General features: G+C 43.9%; 1 protein-coding gene across 1 annotated transcript in view; it reads left to right on the forward strand.

Moving 5' to 3' along the window:
• The first annotated feature begins 459 nt into the window (after positions 1-459).
• The window catches only part of LOC141131671 (cathepsin S-like), a 94484-nt gene continuing 72526 nt past the window's right edge, over positions 460-22417 (forward strand). Inside the window, exons 1-4 of the mRNA XM_073619216.1 lie at positions 460-589; positions 4072-4166; positions 8147-8289; positions 12759-12962. Of these exons, the coding sequence (XP_073475317.1) occupies positions 4073-4166; positions 8147-8289; positions 12759-12962 (441 nt within the window). The 5' untranslated portion in view covers positions 460-589; position 4072. The remainder of the gene's footprint in view (positions 590-4071; positions 4167-8146; positions 8290-12758; positions 12963-22417) is intronic.

A 22417-nucleotide genomic window follows, 5' to 3' on the forward strand; every position in this document is an offset into this window, starting at 1 on the left:
TTACCCCCTACCTGACAAGGGCAATTTTCAGCATTCAGCTGCATGACAATTGCACAGTCATGCAACACTGTAAAAACAATCTCTTTAAAAAAAAAAAATTGCATTGATACATGCCCTTCAGGGCAGTAACCGGGCCCCCATATCCTTTTTATGGCCAACAACTTGCATACAAATTGGGGAATTGTGACTTTTCAAATTTAGGTCCCCTAGACTTCAATGGGGTTCAGGTCTGAACTTTTGCGATGTTTGAGAGTTCTAGTGTGAACCAAACCGGGGGGGGGGGGGTTTGGCCCAACTCTACTAATAATACTGTAACTACACTGCATTGAATTTACAAGTACATTTAATAAATCTACAAATACACTTATACATTTTTAGCTATAAGTCTTACATTACAGTTAGATCCAACTCTTGATTTCCAACTTATTTCCTTTTGGTGGGGTGGTGATAAAAAAAAAAAACTCTTACAACAATCTGATTTGATGTTAAACTGCTTATCAGCATGTATTCTAGGCATAAGGGTTGCCTTTAAATAACGCAATTGCACTTGTAACTTGTAACTTGTGCCATACAGAACTGAAGACGCCAGGTAAAACATAGATTTTACTCTGTTTATTAGAAAAACTACTGTATATACATGTCACAGTTTCTCTGAATGTATCCATCATCTGTATTGTGCTGGAGATACTTCAGTATTTTTACAAATGAAATATGCGATCATGCCACCCAGTCCTTATTTTAGTTTCATCAGAGTTTATTTTTATCTGTGAATTTTCCTTGGATGGATAATTCAGATATTTGATGTTAAATTACTTTGTATTTAACCACTTCCCAGGAATTTACCCCCTTCCTGACCGGGCCATTTTTTTGCGATACGGCACTGCGTTGCTTTAACTGACAATTCCATGGTCGTGCGATGCTGTACTCAAACAAAATTGATGTCCTTTTTTTTCCCATAAATAAAGCTTTCTTTTGGTGGTATTTGCGCTATAAACAAAAAAAGAGCGACAATTTTGAAAAAAACACAATATGTTTTGCTTTTTGCTATAATAAATATCCCCAATTTTTTTTTTTTTTATAAACAAATTTTTTTCTCAGTTTAGGCTGATATCTAATCTTCTACATATTTTTTTATTTTTTTGATTGTTTTGCGCAAAAGTTATAGCGCCTACAAAATAGGTTATTGGTTGATAGCATTTTTTTTGTATTTCTTTTTTTACTAGTAATGGCGGCGATCTGCGGGATCTGCGGGATTTTTATTGGGACTGCAATATTGCGGCAGACAGATCGGACACTTTTGACACTTTTTTTAAACTGTTGACATTTATACAGCAATCAGTGCTATAAATAGCCACTGATTACTGTGTAAATGTCACTGGCAGGGAAGGGGTTAACACTAGGGGGTGATCAATGTGTTAAATGTGTTCCCTCACTGTGTGTTCTAACTGTGGGGGGATGAGACTAATTGGGGAGGGGACCGATCGGTGTTCCTATATACTAGGAACACACAATCTGTCTCCTCTCCCCTGACATGGCATGGATTTGTGTATTTACACACACAGATTCACGTTCCTGCTCTGTCACGAGCAATCGCGGGTGCCCAGCGGACATCGTGGCCGCCGGGCACACTTATCAGCTCCTCAGTGATGCGGCGGCTCGCGCGAGCACCCCCTGAAACGGGCGCCATACAGCTACGGCGGGTGGTTGGCATGTGGTTACATTTGCCTTTGTGTTTAGACTTGCATAGATTTGAGCTTAGTAACTATTGTGAAGTCCAAGGTAACGGACCATACAAATATAATTGTGCAATCCACTAAGTTTAGGTAGATTTGTGCAGAAACTAAAAGGTATATGGGCTCATTTTAGATGCAATTGGGTTGATTTACTAAAAACTAGAGAGTGCAAAATGTGTGTAGCTCTGCATAGAAACCAATTAGCTTTGTCAGAGCTTAACTGAACAAGCTGTTTTTAGAAGATTGGCTACCATGCACAGCTGTGCCAGATTTTGCACTCTTGTGTTTTAGCAAATCAAGCACAATGTATTCATACTAATTGGATGAGGTTGTATGAAACTTTGGGGCTGATTTATTAAAGGAATAGAAATGGTTCACTTTGCAAGTTAACGTTTACTTACTTTAGTAAATGCGGCAAAAATTTGCTTTGCAAAGCATACCTATTCATATGCAAGAAAACTTCAATAACATGATTTTTGATTGCGTATGTTTGGATGATAGTGGTTAACAAAAGCTTCATCTCAATCATTGAGATAAGTGAACATTTCCTAGCCATGTGAATATTCACTTTGCAAAGAGGACATGCTTTACTTCTTAGGCAAATCAGCCACATTAAAGTGTATGTGAAACACAAATACTGAAATTGCGTAACTAGATCCCTTTTTGCCTTGTAAATTAAAGTGTTTGTTAACCCACAGGGTTAACTTTACATTATCCTCTTTGTTGATTAATCTAACGTTCTCCTGTGACTGTGCTTTATTAAAAATGCAGCTATATAACTTATTTACTGATCGCAAATCGGCGATTACGTAACATGCCACCTTTCTCTTCTCTCTGAGACAAGTACGCTGACTCCGGTATCAGAGCTCAGCAGCCCTGATATATCGCAGTCAGCGCAGAGAGAGGAGGGTAGAAACTGGCAGAATCAGCCAGGTATTACAGGCGATACAGGGGGCCAAATGACACAGCACAAGTGCTGTGCTGTATATAATGCTTTAAAGGAACAGGATCTCTATTTTTATTTTTGGGTTAACAAACACTTTATTCATGCAAGTTTTTTAGATTGTATGAGTAAATGTTTAATAAATACCCGTAGATCCTGCCAGGTTCTGTTCTCTCTGCTGTCTTCTTTATTATGATAACCACGCAGCACACAGAACCGCACTTATATGAACCTAGCCTTAGAGTTTACTCTAGAGACTAATCTCCAAATTTCAATATTTAAAGTGAAACTTTAACTGAAAAACTGAAAATATGTGAGCAAGCAGGCTTTTGAATGCAGAATAGACATAGTGGGGCTGGTTTACTAAAGGTAAACAGACTGTGCAATTTGCAAATGCAATTGCAATAATTTCCCCAGGGCTTATTGAATGTGGTGAAGCTTCATTTTGTAAAGAATACTCAGGTGCAAGGGGGAAAAAAAGAATTTTTGCTAGCATAACATTGGATGATGGAAATCAGCAGAGCTTCACCATATTTACTAAGCTCTGGGGAAAATGAATGCAACTGCATTTTTAAAGTGCACAGTCTATTTACTTTTATTAAATCAACCCCACTTGAAAGTGCACTTGGAAGTGCAGTCGCTGTAAATCTGAGGGGACATGCAAGGAAAATAAAAAACAGCATTTTAGCTTGCACATGATTGGATGATAAAATCATCAGCGCTTCCCCTAATTTCAGATCTGCCCCTCAGATTTATAGCGACTGCACTTCCAAGTGCACTTGCAGTGCAATTTCAAGTGCACTTTGCACTTGTAGTTTGCACTTGTAGTGCAAACTGGATTTGCCTTTAGTAAATAACCCCCTATGTCTCTTCTGCAACAAAGGATCCTTATCTTATTATCCACAAGCTGGGCATGAGCAGTGCAGTGTAAACTCTGGCACTGCTAGGATTAATAAACTCTTGTGAATGCGTGCGCGTTATATCAACCTGGCACGGCTGAAGATCCCATACCCAGCAGGAGAATCAGTTAGCATTACTAGAGGGGAGTATACTTCTGCTTTATTGCAATACCAATAAAATAATGAAGAATATGCACACTGTAATAAAAGGTCAAATATGTGTCCATTGACGATGCACTATACTTTACCTTTAAGGTATGTATCAAACACTGATCAAGCATTGCCTTTGATCCACTCATTTTCTTTTCCTTGGTGGAATTCAATCTGAACCCCAAAAAGACCAACAATTTTACTGATTAGGCTCATATGTGTATCAAAAAATCTACCCAAAACTGTAAAGTTTGATTGAGGGTTTGTTTCGGGTTAATGAAAATGAGAGGTTATGATGACTTTAAAGGAGAAAATATATGAGATGTGAACTTTTCACTTCCTGCAGGATGAAGACTTTCCTGGTTTTAGCAACAGTTATTCTTGCAGCTTCAGCTGCACATTTTCTTGATGAAGAATGGAATGTCTGGAAATCCAATTATGGTAGGTGAAAGTAATTTCAGTTTTACTACAATGATCATTAATTAGAAAAAAATAAACATTTCACTTCAGCTACAGCTTTCATAGAATATATGCTGTTATCCAATATTATAGCTCCCAACTGTCCCTGATTTGGAGCAATGTCCCTCTGTCCCCCATTCCTCCTCATTTGTCCCTTATTTTGGTCTGATCTATATATTGTATATAAAATGCACTATTTATCTTTCAAAAAGTGTTTCCCAGTGCTAAACCTTTTTTTTCAATTTCTAAATTGCTGCATTTGTAAATACCAAAAGCCAAGGAATAGTAGTGGTAAAAAGCACTTGTGGGTTTAGCCAATCATTTTTTTTATACAATTCTCCTTTAACCACTTGATATCCGTGCTATAGCCGAATGACGGCTACAGCACGGACCTGAATTCCCGGGAGGCCGTCATATGACGGCCTCCCCTGTGCAAGCGATCCGCGCGCCCTACAGGGCACACGTGGAGCGCGCTGTGATCACCGAGTCACTGAGACTCGGGGGATCACCGATCCAAGTAAGGGGCCGGTCCCGGCCCCTTACCATGTGATCAGCTGTCAACCAATGACAGCTGATCACATGATCAAAACAAAAGCTGTGTGATCGTTTTTTTTTCTCCTCGCGCTGACAGTGCGAGGAGAAAAAAAAGCCGATCACCGGCTCACCAGCAAGGGACATCGGTCCCGAAGAGGAGGAGGCAATAATGCCTCAATTGTGCCTCAATTGTGCCACCAGTACCCCCTGCCAGTGCCACCTGACATTGCCACATCACAGTGCCCACCAGTGCCACGTATCAATGCCCATGAGTGACACCTATCAATGCCTACAAGTGCCACCTATCAATGCCCACCATTGCCACCTAACAATGTCCACCAGTGGTGCCAATCAGTGCCACCTAGCAGTGTTGCAGATCAATGTACCAGATCAGTGCCCATTATTGCCACCAATCAGTGCCCATCACTGCCACCTATCAGTGCCCATTGGTGCCGCCTCATCAGCGTACATCAATGAAGGAGAAAAATTACCCTTTTTAAAATTTTATAACAAAATATAAAAAAAAAAAAAAAAAAATGTAAATTCGGGCTTTTTAAATTTTTTTAACAAAAAATAAAAACCGCAGAGGTGATCAAATACCACCAAAAGAAAGCTCTATTTGTGGGGAAAAAAATATAAAAATTTCATTTGGGTACAGTGTTGTATGATCGCGCAATTGTCATTCAAAGTGCATCAGCGCTGAAAGCTGAAAATTGGTCCGGATAGGAGGGGGGCTTAAGTGCCCTGTAACCAAGTGGTTAAGGAGGGCCTGGCAGGGTGTGTGTCCTATGCCTACATACTTTTGCTAATAGGTATCCCTCATTCCCATTTCAGAAAGTTATGAGGTATGTCCAATATACCAAAAATGATGTAGGGAGAGAGGGGACACAAAATGGGGACACAGCATTTCATAGCACTGTATTGACATTGAGGACAAAATAAGGAACCAAATGACCTTTTGTTTTCAGAATATCTTCAGTCTGTTTTGTATGAAATTGCCATGCTTACAAAAGTAACAGCTTGGAAGTTTTTCCCCAGATGGGACGCAATGGGTAGACTGAGATAATTTGTTTAGCATGAATCATGATATTCTACTGCAAACTGCAATATGGCTACAGTTTCAAAGTGGGAGGTGGAAATAAAAAACCCTTAGCCTCGGTTCACACCAGAGGCGGCACGACTTGCAGGTCGCCTCACCGAGGCGACCTGCACACGACTGCCCGGGCGACTTGCAAAACGACTTCTGTATAGAAGTCTATGCAAGTCGCCCCAAGTCGCCCCCAAAGTCGTACAGGAACCTTTTTCTAAGTCAGAGCGACTTGCGTCGCTCCCCTTAGAACGGTTCCATAGCACAGAACGGGAGGCGACTTGTCAGGCGACTAGGTCGCCTGACAAGTCGTCCCTGTGTGAACCGAGCCTTAGGGCATGACAGAAAGGTGTAAAGCAGAAAAAAAATAGTAGTAAAGAGAGATAAAGTGTTTATGTAATATTTCATATTCACAATGCATAGACAAATTCAATAGGACACCTGTTGGTATACAAGTCAAAAACCTACACCAATGTCATATGATAGTCTGATTCCCCATCAGCTTCAACAAGGTAACGTAAATTGGTCTTACATTTCACAATAGTATCGATCCGGAAGATTGTTAGGCAGGGCTTTTTTTCAGCGGGTACGCACCTCCAGCACTAGGGGTCTATTGTTGCTGCGGAGGTCTACTGTTTCTGGTAGGGGATCTATTGTTGCTTGGGGTGGGTCTTAAATTGCTGGGGGTCAGTTGTTGCTGGGAGAGATCTACTGTTTAGGCCCCTTTCACACGGGACGGATCCGTGTTGATCCGCCCCGTGTTTATCCGCTGCTCAGCGGGGATCGCTCCGCTTTCCCCAGCTGAGCAGGCAGATGACAGGGCGGGACCCGCACACTGTGCAGGGACCGCCCTGTCAGATCTCCGCTCTCCCCTATGGGGGATCGGAGGAACATGGACCGTCTGTCCGTGTTCCTCCGATCCGCTCTGCAGACGGATAGAAAAATAGGATTTTCTTCCGTCCGCAGAATCGGACGAGAGCGGAGGCGGACGACATCGGGTGTTACATCCGCTAACACCCGCTATCCCATAGGGATGCATGTATGTCCATATTTCATCCGAAAACGGATGGATGAAATACGGACATACGGTCCGCATGTGTGAAAGGGGCCTTGAGGGAGGGGTCTATTGTTGGCTGCCATAAAGTCTATTGATGCTGGCTATGAGAGATCTGTTGTTGATGCCACAAGCCTATTGTTGCTTGGGGGAATTTTGTTGCGGGTGGTCCATTGTTGATGGGGGAATCTATTGTTGCTGGGGGGGCTCTAGTGTTACTGGCTGCAGGGGATCTATTTTAGTGCTTTTCTTGTTATCACTACCAAATTCCATAAGGATTCCATACAATTTACAAAATGATACTTGGTTCTGTATTCTCTTAAAAAGGCAGTACTGGGAGATGGGTAGGGGGTGAAACCAAAGAATGGTGCTCGTAGGTGGGTAGAGTGGGAGAAAAGAGGTGTCAGAAAGGGGGAGTTCCTGCACCTATACTCTAAGAAAAAAAACCCTGTTGTTGGGTAATCACATCCCAAACTCATAAATAAGAAGAGGTTTGCTTATGGAATAGTGAGACTTTTAAGGGACCATTCAAAATGTACACTCTTTTAAAAATAGACTGAATAAAAAACATATCAATAACTGAAGAGGCGGTGGTAGTCACCAACACATCGTTAAACACAAAATGTCATCCACATTAAATTTCTATTGTACATAAAATACTACAAATATTGCATTGAACCCTTAATACGAGTTTAGATTGCTTCACACTAGTACAATAAATTAATGAAATATTCATTTTTATTATCCAATCACGTGAAAAGCAAATTCCTGTTCACACTGAATATCCAGTTATGTGCAGTCATGTGAATTTTCACATAATGAAAATACAAATTGGATAATGGAAGTGAATCAACCTTTTCATTTATATTTGTAAAATATCCCTAATTATAATAATGTTGTATATATTAGACACATTATTATATTTTATTTACTTTGTGGCAACAATGACTGGCGTGGCTAAAAGCTACAGAGACCTAGGATAAAAAAAATACCCCCCCCAATGTATCATGTATACAAAGAAAAACATGATTTGGTAATATTTCTAGAACATTTGGGTATCATTTTACTAAAGATAAGTTAGAATACATTAAAATAAATAGTTTATGGTTGGGTCCAATGACCTCTTGATAGCTCCTGTCCTCAGCATATAAATATGTCATAGCTAATGCATTCTACAACAGGGGATTACAAGTGATCAGTATAACAGTATAATAAAAGAGTGAAACTGAATGCTGTAGACATCCTGTTGATTGGATTGTATGGTGTATGTGTTCAATGTTTCTGCAGAAAAGAAATATGTTAATAGCAAGGAAGAAGCTATTCGAAGACAAATTTGGGAGGAAACTTGGCAGAAAGTACAGAAGCACAATAGCTTGGCTGAGAAAGGATTGAAGAATTATACTTTGGCAGTGAATATGTTTGCTGATATGGTGAGTCAAAAAGTTTAAGAGACTATTTGCATTGATAAGATAGTTTAAATGCAAAGTGAATGCTTGCTTTTGTTGGAAATAGTAATGCCGCGTACACACGATCGCACATTCCGACAACAAAATCCATGTTTTTTTTCCGACGGATGTTGGCTCAAACTTGTCTTGTATACACACGGTCACACAAATGTTGTCGGAAATTCCAAACGTCAAGAACGCAGTGACGTACAACACGTACGACGAGCCGAGAAAAATGAAGTTGAATAGCCAGTGTGGCTCTTCTTCTTGATTCCGAGCATGCGTGGAATTTTGTGCATCGGAATTGTGTACACACGATCGGAATTTCCGACAACTGATTTTGTTGTCGGAAAATTTGAGATTCAGATCTCAAATTTTGTTTGTCGGAAATCCCGACGGAAAACGTCCGATGGAGCCTACACACGGTCGGAATTTCCGACAACAAGCTCCCATCGAACATTTGTTGTAGGAAATTCCGACCGTGTGGACGTGACATTAGGCTTCATTCACACCTGAGCGATATGCAGCGACAGCCGCTGCTTGTTTTTTTTAGCTTTTTTTTTCTTGTTTTTTTACTTGAGCATTTTTGGAGCGGCACCATTCATCTGAATGGGCCTCCCTCCGCTCCAAATACGCTCAAAAGAGAAGCTCATGTACCAAACCTTGGCACAGAGCCAGGAGCGTTTGTGGTTGTGATTTTTGCAGCGAGTGTACTGTGATATGTCAAATATCAAAAATAGTACCACGTTTGGGGTGCCTAAACGTGTTCTGCATTCCGCGTTTTGCTGCGATGCCTAGGTGTGAATGGAGCCTAAGGGAAACACATATATAAAATAAAGCAAAACAAAAACACAACTGGGTTGATACACTAAAAGAACAGAGGGTGTTCACTTAGGAAAGTGAATACTCCTTTTGAAAAGTGTATGCTTATTTTACAGAATGAATGATAGTGTATAGGTTGTTCTTGTGTTTATTGAATACCTAATCATGTGCAAGGAAAAAAAAATTATTAATGCTAACATATGATTGAGGTGAACACAGGTTCATCATATTTACTAAGTTAAGTGCACATCCATTCTGGAAAGAGAACAGTCTCTATTTCTGTTGCAATTGTTTTTATTTAAGATTTCAGTAAGCCCTCGTTCACACTGAACGCGGGTTTGAAATCAATGAAATCGCCAAAAGTAGTACAGGAGCTACTTTTGGAAATCAGTGTGATGCCGCAATGCCGGTGTCGCACTGATTGGGACAGTGCCGTTGCCGGTGCTCTATCAATTTGTGCCCTCTGTCGAAAAGTGCCCGCGTAAGTGCAGAACGGAAGGGCATTCCAGCTGAGTTGCAGATCAGCTGGAGTGACGTCACCATAGCGCATGCGCACATCGTAGGAGGTTTTTTTTCGACGGGCGATACCATTTCACGGGCACAATTGAAAGCTATGCAAAGAGCGGAGGGACACCGTAGATGTCACATTGTGGCTCGCTGTAAACTCGCAGCGTAACAGCGAGGCACAATATGACAAATACGGTGTCCCCCCACTGTTTGCATAGCATTAAATTGTGCCCAAGAAACGGTATCTCCCATCGAAAAAAGGCCCTACGGTGTGCGCATGCGCTATGGAACTTCACTCCAGCTGATTGGCAACTCAGCTGGAGTGCCCTTCCGTTCTGCGCATGCGCGGGCACTCTTCGACGGCGGAAAATATCGACAAAACACCAGCAAATCGCTTGCCAAATCGCTGCAATGTGAACCAGGGCTTAAAAAGGTATGTGTGAAAGAACCCTTAAGTTCTAGTTCTTTAGTAAAACAAACCCATAGTAATACATTGTCTAGTGGTTGGCTCCTTAGTATGTAAGAAATATAATGGAAGGGATAACTGATACACTAGCAAACAGAGGTTGTTGCCTTTTTATACATCATGTATTACTGGATGACATTAACATTTTAGGATTATTTCAGTGATGCCTCTGATGACCATATAAAATTACCAAAAATAAAACTAAAATAGCTCATATTAAAGCAGATCTGTTAAATGGATACATTTTAATGAGATGTGTTAGTGAAGCAGCCTAATTTGGATCTTATGGGGTAGTGTGTTCTTGCATGTATTATTGCATTTTCTTTTTTGTATTAATAAATTCAGCGAATTTGACTTACCTCTGAGTCACTCAGACTTATCCACCATATTTATACAATATAATATGTACCCATCTTCATTAATGAAATATAATAGATTTTAAAAAATGGCTATATTATCTGCCAATATTTTGGCTGCTTCTCTCCTATCTAACTGTATTTATGATATAAAGACTTTGATGGCCCATAATTTCCTTCAATTAAACTGTGACAAGACTCATCACACTTATTGGCTCCTCCATCAATTATGTAAGGGCAGTCTTGATAGCTTATCTATGGATGGCATTGTACTTGGGCTTAAGTCTAAATTGAAAAATCTAGGGGTGATATATTAATGATAGTTTAACCTTTGATCCACATGCACAAAATATTGTCAGAACACCTTCTTTCACTTGAGAAACGTACAAAATTCTGCAGCCAGAATCCTGACTGTGTCTGGTACAAGTGATCACATTACCCCTATCCTGGAGTCCTTGCACTGGCTACCTTTCAGGTTTCACATAGACTTTAAGATCCTCTTGCTCACTTTTAAGGCTCTTCATGGCTTGGCACCCCATTATCTCTCTGAACTTTTATCATCTTACTCCCCCCTTGTAACCTCCGCTCCTCCAATTCTTGTCTTCTGTGTGTCCCCTCTACTCACCTACAATCAATGGGAGACGGAGCCTTTTCCTGCTATGCTCCAAAACTCTGGAATTCACTTCCAAAAAACATCAGAGAGTCATCTTCTCTAAACTCATTCAAATCAAATTAAAAAACTCTTTTCTTTAGACAAGCTTTCGCTTAAAAGAGAAGTGAGGGTTTTTTTTCCCCTTTTATACTTACCTAGGTGGATGCAGCATGGGACCAATGCTGCATCGGTCCCCCGCCGCCTCTACACTGAGAACCGAGCCACCGAACATCGCCGATGGCTCGGTTCTCTCAGCTCCCCGAGAGAAGAGCTGCTGACTGTCAATCAGCAGCTCTCCTCTCTGCTCCGCTGAGCTGTAGTGGGGTGGGAAGTAGCCATATCAGGCTCTCAGTGGCTCGCTGAGAGGCTGAGACAGGCATCAGTCGAGACACCTGGCGGATCCAGACTTAATTGTCAGGATGACGCTTTGCCTGGACTGATTCCAGTGACGTCAGCAGAGAGCGGACTTCAGTTCACAGGAGTGCAAAACGAATTGCACTACTATGATCTATAGGAGAAGCCCAGCCAAACGAGCTCAGGCTGGACTTCTCCTTTAATTGTCCCCTTTTTCCTTTGTTTTATCCTGTGTATTCTTTGTGGGTTTTTTTGTAAAGCGCTTTGAGAAGCTACCTTTAACCTCTTGCCAACCAGCCACCGCAGTTGTACTACATCATAATGGCACAGGCAGGCGAATCGATGTTATGTTACGTCGGTTCCTAAGGCGGCCACTAGGGGCGCCCGCTGCTCACCCCCAGAGTTGATGCTAGTGCCCGGCGGTCTCGATGACCGCCGGGCTCCCGCGATCGCTCGTAACACGGCGAGAACCGGAATCTCTGTGTGAGATCCCAGGTCTCTGAGGGGAGAAGTGACAGATCATTGTTCATACAAAGTATGAACAGTGATCTGTCATCTCCCCTAGTCAGTCCCCTCCCCCCTTCAGTTAGAACACACATTAAGGAACACAATTAACCCCTTGATCGCCCCCTAGTGTTAACCCTTTCACTGCCAGTGACATTTTTACAGTAATCAATGCATTTTTATAGCACTGATCGCTGTATTAATGCCAATGGTCCCAAAAATGTGTCAAAATTGTCCGATGTGTCCGCCATAATGTCGCAGTCACGATAAAAATCGCAGATCGCCGCCATTACTAGTAAAAAAAAAAAAAAAATAATAATAAAAATGCTATAAAAATATCCCCTATTTTGTAGATGCTATAATTTTTTTTGCAAACCAATCAATATACGCTTATTGCGATTTTTGTTACCAAAAATATGTAGAAGAATACATATCGGCCTAAACTGAGAAAAAATTAGCTTTTTTTAAAAAAAAAATGGTGATATTTATTATAGCAAAAAGTACAAAATATTGTGTTTTTTTTTTTTTTTTTTTAATTTTTGCTTTTTTTTTGTTTATAGCGCAAAAAATAAAAACTGCAGAGATGATCAAATACCACCAAAAAGTGCTCTGGTCAGGGTAAAATCTTCCAGGGCTGAAGCAGTTAAAGGAGCTATATAAAATAAAGTTTATTATTATTATATTAACTCTTATTCTCATATAATTTAGTGTTAAATTTGTATGTGTTAATCACAGCTTCTATATGCTATAATCGTATCTAGCTGTATAAAAATGTATAAAATTCTTGTTACAGAGGGTTCAAGAACTGATACCAATGAAAACATGTAATGCAAAACGGATTCAGTCAAAAACAGATACAAAACCAACATCTACTTCAAATTATACTTGTGATAGCAAGAAAAAGAATGAGGATTTGGTGGATTGGAGGACTTCAGGATGCGTCTCCCCTGTAAAAAATTCAGGACTGTTTTGTCAAGCATGGTGGGCTTTTGGCATGGTAAGGAAAGTTTATATGCTTAGAACTACGTGGAATATTTTGTCATGTTGACAGTGGGGAGAATATAGCGTCCCATCACTAAGATCAATGAGAGAAACATAAAAGCCTCAGCATTAATGTCAGTCAGAGGAATATACAGGAATAACCCCAACGATGGTTTCAGTGGGAAGAATATAGACCCCAGTATTGGTGTCCAGGCCCGGATTGACCATAGGTCAAACTGGGCACTTGCCCGGTGGGCCGCGGCTGCCGGGGCCGCCAGGCTGCAAGTCCTTGCAGGGCCCAAGGCTGATGTTTGCGCCGCACATTAAGCCTCTCCGTGGCTGCCCGGCTGCCAGTTAAGCTCAGCTATGGGCGCCAGGGGGAGGAGCTAGATGAGAAGCCTTCGGCCTCTCTGCGGCCGCACGGCCACCCATATAGGTCAGCCGTTGGTGCCGGGGGGAGGAGCTAGAGCAGACACCTTGGAGCCAGTCTTCTGTTGAGAAGTGCTGGATAACAGAAAACGTGAGTTCAGCCCCCCTGTAACCTGGATACGAGGAGCAGTGGGGGCAGCTGCATAGAGAACAATCATTTTCTCCATCTTTCTCCTGCAGTATCGGAATGCCTGCGAGAGGTAGAGGAGAAACAGGCATTCTGAGACTGCAGGAGGAAGATGGAGAAAATGATTGTTCTATATGCAGCCTCCCGCACTGCTCCTCCTATCCTGCTTCTCTCTGCTGCCCCCCCTGGGCTCTCCACCTCCCCCCATGCTCTCTGCCACCCCCCCATGCTCTCCACATTACCCCCATGCTCTCCGCTGCCCCCGTGCTCTCTGCCACCCCCCCATACTCTCCAACTCCCCCTATGCTCTCTGCCACCCCCCTATACTCTCCACCTCCCCCCAAGCTCTCTGCCACCCCCCCATGTTCTCTGCCACCCCCCCCCATGCTCTCCACATCACCCCCATGCTCTCCGCTGCCCCCGTGCTCTCTGCTAACCCCCATACTCTCCACCTCTCCCCATGCTCTCCAGCTCCCCCCCATGCTCTCCGCCACCCCCCGTGCTCTCCGCCACCCCCATGCTCTCTGCCACCCCCGTGCTCTCCACCTCCCCCCGTGCTCTCCACCTCCCCCCATGCTCTCTGCCACCCCCCCATGCTCTCCACCTCCCCCCATGCTCTCCACCTCCCCCATGCTCTCCACCTCCCCCCATACTCTCCGCCACCCCCGTGCTCTCCACCCCCCCATGCTCTCCACCTCCCCCCATGCTCTCTGCCACCCCCATGCTCTCCACCTCCCCCGTGCTCTCTGTCACCCTGTGCTCTTCACCTACCCCCTATGCTCTCTGCCACCCCCCTGTGCTCTCCACCTCCCCCTATGCTCTCTGCCACCCCCCTGTGCTCTCCACCTTCCCCCTGTGCTCTCCACCTCCCCCCGTGCGCTCCGACTCCCCCCGTGCTCTGCACCACCCCGTGCTCTCTGCCACCCCCGTGCCCTCTGCCTCCCCCCGTGCTCTCTGCCACCCCCGTGCTCTCTGCCACCCCTGTGCTCTCTGCCACCCCTGTGCTCTCTGCCTCCCCCGTGCTCTTTGCCTCCCCCCGTGCTCTCCGCCTCCCCATGCTCTCCACCTCCCCCCGTGCTCTCCACCGCCACCCTCCCTAATGCTCTCCACCTCACCCCATGCTCTCCACTGCCCCCCTGTGCTCTTCACCTCCCCCCATGCTCTCCGCCGCCCTCCCTGTGCTCTCCACCTCTACCCATGCTCTCCACTGCCCCCCTTGTGCTCTCCACCTCCCCCTATGCTCTCCGCTGGACCCATGTGCTCTCCTCTTCCTCCCTGTGTTCTCTGCCTCTCCCCTGTCGCTCTCACCCCATCTCTTGTTCTCAAGGTTCTTCCCTGTGCTCTCCAACCCCCCATGCTCTTTCCTCGTCCCACCTCACCTCCCCCCCCACACGTCTGCTGGGTTCCCCCCTCCCCTCTCTCAGGGGATCTGTCAGGGTGGAGAGTGGGGAAGGGGCCGGTTAACATGTCATGGGCTGCTCAATCCAAAATGCCCGGGCCTATTTTTTGTCCCAGTCCGGGCTCGTTGGTGTCAGTGGGAAGAATATAGAGCCCTAGCATTGGTGTCAGTGGATGAATATAGAGCTCCAGCATTGGTGTCAGTGGGAGGAATATAAAGCCCCAGTATTGGTGTCAGTGGGAAGAATATAGAGCCCCAGTATTGGTGTCAGTGGGATGAATATAGAGCCCCAGCATTGGTGTCAGTGGGATGAATATAGAGCCTCAGCATTGGTGTCAGTGGATGAATATAGAGCTCCAGCATTGGTGTCAGTGAGAGGAATATAGAGCCCTAATATTGGTGTCAGTGGAGGAACATAGAGCCCTAGCATTGGTGTCAGTGGGAGGAATATAGAACTCCAGCATTGGTGTCAGTGGAGGAATAGAGAGCCTCAGCATTGGTGTCAGTGGAGGAATAGAGAGCCCCAGCATTGGTGTCAGTGGAGGAATATAGAACTCCAGCATTGGTGTCAGTGGGAGGAATATAGAACTCCAGCATTGGTGTCAGTGGGAGGAATATAGAACCCCAGCATTGATATCAGTGAGAGGAATATAGAACCCCAGCATTGATGTCAGTGGGAGGAATATAGAACCCCAGCATTGGTGTCAGTGGGAGGAATATAGAACCCCAGCATTGGTGTCAGTAGGAGGAATATAGAACCCCAGCATTGATGTCAGTGGGAGGAATATAGAACCCCAGCATTGGTGTCAGTGGGAGGAATATAGAACCCCATCATTGATGTCAGTGGGAGGAATATAGAACCCCAGCATTGGTGTCAGTGGGAGGAATATAGAACCCCAGCATTGGTGTCAGTGGGAGGAATATAGAGCTCCAGCATTGGTGTTGATGGAAGGAATATAAAGCCTAAACATTATTATCAGTGAGAGAAATACAGTGCCCCAGAATTGGTGTCAGTAGAATGTACTGTGGCTGGCTGTGGACTGTGTGCAGGCGCCATGCCCCACACTGTTCCTTATGGTGACATCATGGCTGGGACTAAACAGACACCATCAGACAGTTCTGCTCATAGAGTTCTGCTCTCATTGCATGGGCTGGGTTATAGCAACCAGCAGGTCATACCCAGCCCACAGTGCCATAGATTTCAGACAGTTACTTTAAAATAATATTGGCATTATTATTTATGTCATGTTGTTCTTTTTTAGATGTATATTTAACAAATACTAGACTATGATTTTTTAACCATTTCTCTTCAAGGCTATGTTTACATTTTCAACCCGACCTGGCCCAATCTGTTATTGTATGTTTTCACATTAGTATAGTTATACATTTTTACTAAACTGTACATTTTGTAAGTGGACATCCTGTAGAACAAATGTACAGATTTCAGAGTATAAAATGCATGATACTACTAAAAATATTCACCAAGTCAACTTTTTTTGACAAAAATTGCAAGGCTGTCATTAGACACAAGAAAAATATAACCTAAAAAATTGAACAATATATAAAAATAAAATATGTAAAGGGGTTAAAGTGGTTGTAAAGACACAAGGTTTATTACCTTCATGCATTCTATGCATGAAGGTAAAAAACCTTCTGTGTGCAGCGCCAATACTAATTAATAATACTAATACTTTCCTGAGCCCCCTCTCGATCCAGAGATGTCCACGAGAGCCTTGCCTCTCCTGGGACTCGCACTCCTAATTGGCTTTTGGCCAATGGCTCCCGCTGCTGTCAATCACAGCCAGTTTGCCAATCAGGAGACGGAGGGGACAGGGCCGAGCCACAGCTCCGTGTGTGAATGGACACACAGTGCTGTGGGTCGGGAGCATATCTGCTTGGGTGCCCCCAGAGCAATCTGCTTCCTGCGGGGGCACCCAGCAGGAGGGAGGAGCCCCAGTGGGGGACCCAAAAAGAAGAGGATCAGGGCTGCTCTGTGTATATTAAAACTTTAATATTGCTTTAATAACAAACATAACTCTAATTAAAGTGGTTGTATACCCTAATTTGTCATTTTTACCTACAGGTAAGTCTATATTAAGGCTTACCTGTAGGTAAATTTAATATCTCTTAAACCTGCCCGGCTGGAGGTCCGGCAGACGCTGCTGGACCTCGCCGGGAAGAAGACTCCCACGCGCATGCAGCTCCAGCCACTCACAGCGCCAGAGCCCCGAACCCGGACGAAACGCCGAGGGGCAAGATGTCAGCTCCCTCGGTGTGGACCGGGCTGCAATACGGGGGCTTCGATCTAAGATAAATATTTCATAATGAGCTAGTATGTGGTGCATACTAGCTCATTATGCCTTTGCCTTGCAGGGTTTTCTTTTTTTTAGATGTGCAGTATACAAACGCTTTAAATCATGTATTCCTATATACTTAGGCTGGTCATAGGTAATACAATTTTCTTTCATTTAGCCTAGGTTCACACTCACGGCGGGATTGAAATCGTGTGAGTTCAGCTGAATGATTTCATACCTGCATGTCAGTCCGACTTCAGGGGTGATTTCAGAGACATCTGTGCGGGTTGCTGCACAGATGTCTATACAAATAGCACCCCAAAGTCGCCAAAAGTAGTACAGAAACTACTTTTGGGAATGTCTTCATGCTTATGGGCAGCCTTGTATAACTGACTAAGGCTAGGTTTCCACAACTGCGACCCCAAAGTTGTGCGATTTACAGTGCGACTTTGCAATGCGGATTTTTGATGTGATGTCATGTTACCTGCGAGAACAATACAAAATAGATTACACATACAAAAATTACATTTAAATCCTGCAAGGCTGTTTAAAAACACCTGAACGTATTAAAAAAATATGGGGCTTTGGTCACACTATATGGTCATATAATGCTAAGCCCACTTACTGCGTCAAAGTACCCCATTATCAGTGGGTCCTACACTAGTAATAGAATGAAAGATCCTGCTTCTCAACCATGGGAGATACACTCCTCTTTATGGGCGAACTGAAGGGACTCCTCCAAAGAGGAGTGTATCACCCATGGTTGAGACGCAGGATCTTCCATTCTATTACTAGTGTAGGACCCACGGATAATGGGGTACTTTGACGCAGTAAGTGGGCTTAGCACTATATGACCATATAGTGTGTAGACATGTGCGATCAGTTTCATACGAATCGAAAATTCGTACGAATTTCCAGAAATTCGTACATTCGTACGAATCCGAAATACGAATTTTTATGCATACGAATTCTGTACGAAATACGAAATTTCGTTTACGAATTTTGGATCCAAATTCATAACGAACATTCGTAATTGTTACGAAAAGTTAACGAACCTAAAAGTTAAAAACCCAGGAAGTCAGCACAGGGATGGAGGGAGCCCCTCATAATGATAAATTCATCATAACGAAAATTCGTAATTGTTACGAAAAGTTAACGAACCTAAAAGTTAAAAACCCTGGAAGTCAGCACAGCACAGGGATGGAGGGAGTCCCTCATAATGGGCACAGCGGGTGTACACTCAGACCCAGGAACTCAGCACAGGGATGGTGGGAAACCCTATGGGAATTTCTATGCTTACGAATTTTATACGAAAAACGAAATTTCATTAACAAATTTCAGAATTTCGGATCCAGATTAACAGAAACGTGACTGGTGTTTTATTCAGCAATCAGAGGAAGTCAGCACAGCACAGGGATGGTGGGAACCCCTCATAATGATAAATTCATCATAACGAACATTCGTTATTTTTACGAAAAGTTAACGAACCTAAAGGTTAAAAACCCAGGAAGTCAGCACAGCACAGGGATGGTGGGAGCCCCTCATAATGATAAATTCATCATAACGAACTTTCGTTATTTTGCGAAACGTTTACGAATCTAATGAAAATTCGTATTTCGTACGAATCCGAATTGAATTTCCTACACGAATTACGAAATACGAATTAATTTTCGTACGAATGAAACTAAACAAATTTATTGACGGCGCACATGTCTAAGTGTGACCAAATCCCCGTATTTTTTTACTATGTTCAGGTGTTTTTAAATAGTCTTGCAGGATTTAACCACTTGCCGACCGCCTCACGCAGATATACTGCGGCAGAATGGCACGGGCAGGCAAAATCACGTACCTGTACGTGATCTGCCTCCTGCGGGCGGCGGGTCCGATCGGACCCCCCCCCCCCCCGGTGCCCGAGGCAGTCAGTTTCTGTCCGGGGGGGATGAGAGGTGAGGGGGAGGCCATCCATTCGTGGCCCCCCCATCGCGATCGCTCCCAGCCAGTGAAATCCTTCCTCTGCTGCTGTATAGTAAACAGCGGCAGAGGAAGTGATGTCATCGCTCCTCGGCTCGGTATTTTCCGTTCTGGCGCCGAGGAGAGAAGACATCAATTTGAGTGTACAACACACACACACAGTAGAACACGCCAGGCATACTTTTCACCCCCCCCCCCCCCCGTCACAGTGACACCAAGCATTTTTTTTTTTTTTTCTGATTACTGCATGGTGTCAGTTTGTGACAGTTAGTGTGGTAGGGCAGTTAGTGGTAGCCCCCTTTAGGTATAGGGTACCCCCCTAACCCCCCCCTAATAAAGTTTTAACCCTTTGATCACCCCCCGTCGCCAGTGTCACTAAGCGATCATTTTTCTGATCGCTGTATTAGTGTCACTGGTGACGCTAGTTAGGGAGGTAAATATATAGGTTCACCATCAGCGTTTTATAGCATCAGGGACCCCTATATACTACCTAATAAAGGTTTTAACCCCTTGATTGCCCCCTAGTTAACCCTTTCACCAGTGATTACCGTATAACTGTTACGGACACTATAAAAACTGTTACATTTTTTATAGTGTCAGGGCACCCGCCGTTTATCACCTAATAAAGGTTTAGCCCCCTGATCGCCCGGCTGTGATATAAGTTAGGTTTTAGGGTCAGATAGGGTCTGCGTCACCCCAGGCAGCGTCAGGTTGGTGCCAGTACCGCTAACACCCACGCACGCACCATACACCTCCATTAGTGGTATAGTATCTGAACTTATCAATATCTGATCTGATCTATACTAGCGTCCCCAGCAGTTTAGGGTTCCCAAACGCAGTGTTAGCGGGATCAGCCCAGATACCTGCTAGCACCTGCGTTTTGCCCCTCCGCCTGGCCCAGCTCAGCCCACCCAAGTGCAGTATCGATCGATCACTGTCACTTACAAAACACTAAACGCATAACAGCAGCGTTCGCAGAGTCAGGCCTGATCCCTGCGATCGCTAACAGTTTTTTTGGTAGCGTTTTGGTGAACTGGCAAGCACCAGCCCCAGGCAGCTTCAGGTTAGTGCCAGTAGCGATAACACCCACGCACGCACCTTACACCTCCCTTAGTGGTATAGTATCTGAACGGATCAATATCTGATCCGATCAGATCTATACTAGCATCCCCAGCAGTTTAGGGTTCCCAAAAACGTAGTGTTTTCGGGATCAGCCCAGATACCTGCTAGCACCTGCGTTTTGCCCCGTCGTAGTCAAACCAGCACTGCAGTAACACTTGGTGACGTGGCGAGTCCCATAAGTGCAGTTCAAGCTGGTGAGGTGGCAAGCACAAGTAGTGTCCCGCTGCCACCAAGAAGAAGACAAACACAGGCCCGTCGTGCCCATAATGCCCTTCCTGCTGCATTCGCCAATCCTAATTGGGAACCCACCACTTCTACAGCACCCGTACTTCCCCCATTCACATCCCCAACCAAATGCAGTCGGCTGCATGAGAGGCATTTTCTTTATGTCCTCCCGAGTACCCCTACCCAACGAACCCCCCCAAAAAAGATGTTGTGTCTGCAGCAAGCGCGGATATAGGCGTGACGCCCGCTATTATTGTCCGTCCTGACAATCCTGGTCTTTGCATTGGTGAATGTTTTGAACGCTACCATTCACTAGTTGAGTTTTAGCATACGGTACAGCATTGCACAGACTAGGCACGCTTTCACAGGGTCTCCCAAGATGCTGTCGCATTTTGAGAGACCCAAACCTGGAACCGGTTGCAGTTATAAAAGTTACAGTTAGAAAAAAAGTGTAAAAAACAAAAAAACGCAAACAAATATATAAAAAAAAAAAAAAAATAGTTGTCGTTTTATTGTTCTTTCTCTTTCTATTCTCTCTCTATTGTTCTGCTCTTTTTTACTGTATTCTTTTCTGCAATGTTTTATTGTTATTATGTTTTATCATGTTTGCTTTTCAGGTATGCAATTTTTTATACTTTACTGTTTACTGTGTTTTATTGTTAACCATTTTTTTGTTTTCAGGTACGCCATTCAGCTGCAGCGCGGATTTATTTATCTTGACAGCAACAGCGTTTGCTCCCACGATATATATAAAGCTGTGACTCCAGCGGAGGTGATATATGCCGAAGCATGGGGGCAGCAGGGGCGGAGGAGTGATTTGCTCCTACCTTTTGCGGGAGGATGCCCCCATGCTTCGGCATATATAAATGGTGCATGTATGCCCATCATTAGAAGTGGGTGCATGAAGGGAGGTATTCTAATGGTGGGCATACCCACCGATCAATCTCTTTTTTTCGTTCAGCCCACAGGCTGCATGAAAAAAAAAAAGATTACAATATATGCCCAACAAGGACCAGCAACGTACTGGAATGTTGCTGGACTTTGAGTGGTTATACCAGAATGATGCCTGCAGGTTTAGGCATCATCTTGGTATCATTCTTTTCAGCTAGCGGTCGGCTTTCATGTAAAAGCAATCCTAACAGCTAATTAGCCTCTAGACTGCTTTTACAAGCAGTGGGAGGGAATGCCCCCCCCCCACCGTCTTCCATGTTTTTCTCTGGCTCTCCTGTCCCAACAGGGAACCTGAGAATGCAGCCGGAGATTCAGCCAGCTGACCATAGAGCTGATCAGAGACCAGAGTGGCTCCAATCATCTTTATGGCCTAAGAAACCGGACGCTACGAGCATTTCATGACTTAGATTTCGCCGGATGTAAACAGCGCCATTGGGAAATTGGGAAAGCATTTTATCACACCGATCTTGGTGTGGTCAGATGCTTTGAGGGCAGAGGAGAGATCTAATAGAGTCTAATAGACCCAAATTTTTTCAGAAAAGAGTACCTGTCACTATCTATTGCTATCATATATTTACATTCCCTGAGATAACAATAAAAATGATAAAAAAAAAAATGAAAGGAACAGTTTAAAAATAGGATAAAAAAGCAAAAAAATAATAAAGAAAAAAAAAAGCACCCCTGTCCCCCTCTGCTCTCGCGCAAAAGTGAACGCAAGCGTCGGTCTGGCGTCAAATGTAAACAGCAATTGCACCATGCATGTGAGGTATCACCGCGAAGGTCAGATCGAGGGCAGTAATTTTAGCAGTAGACCTCCTCTGTAAATCTAAAGTGGTAACCTATAAATATATCATTTAGTGACAACTTTGTGCAAAAAAAAAAAAAATTGTCATTTTCCCGCAACTTGTGTCAATATATAAAATATTCCATGGACTCAACATGCCTCTCAGCAA

This window comes from Aquarana catesbeiana, linkage group LG03 (genome assembly GCF_042186555.1).
Source record: "Aquarana catesbeiana isolate 2022-GZ linkage group LG03, ASM4218655v1, whole genome shotgun sequence".
NCBI classification, from domain to species: Eukaryota; Metazoa; Chordata; class Amphibia; order Anura; family Ranidae; genus Aquarana; species Aquarana catesbeiana.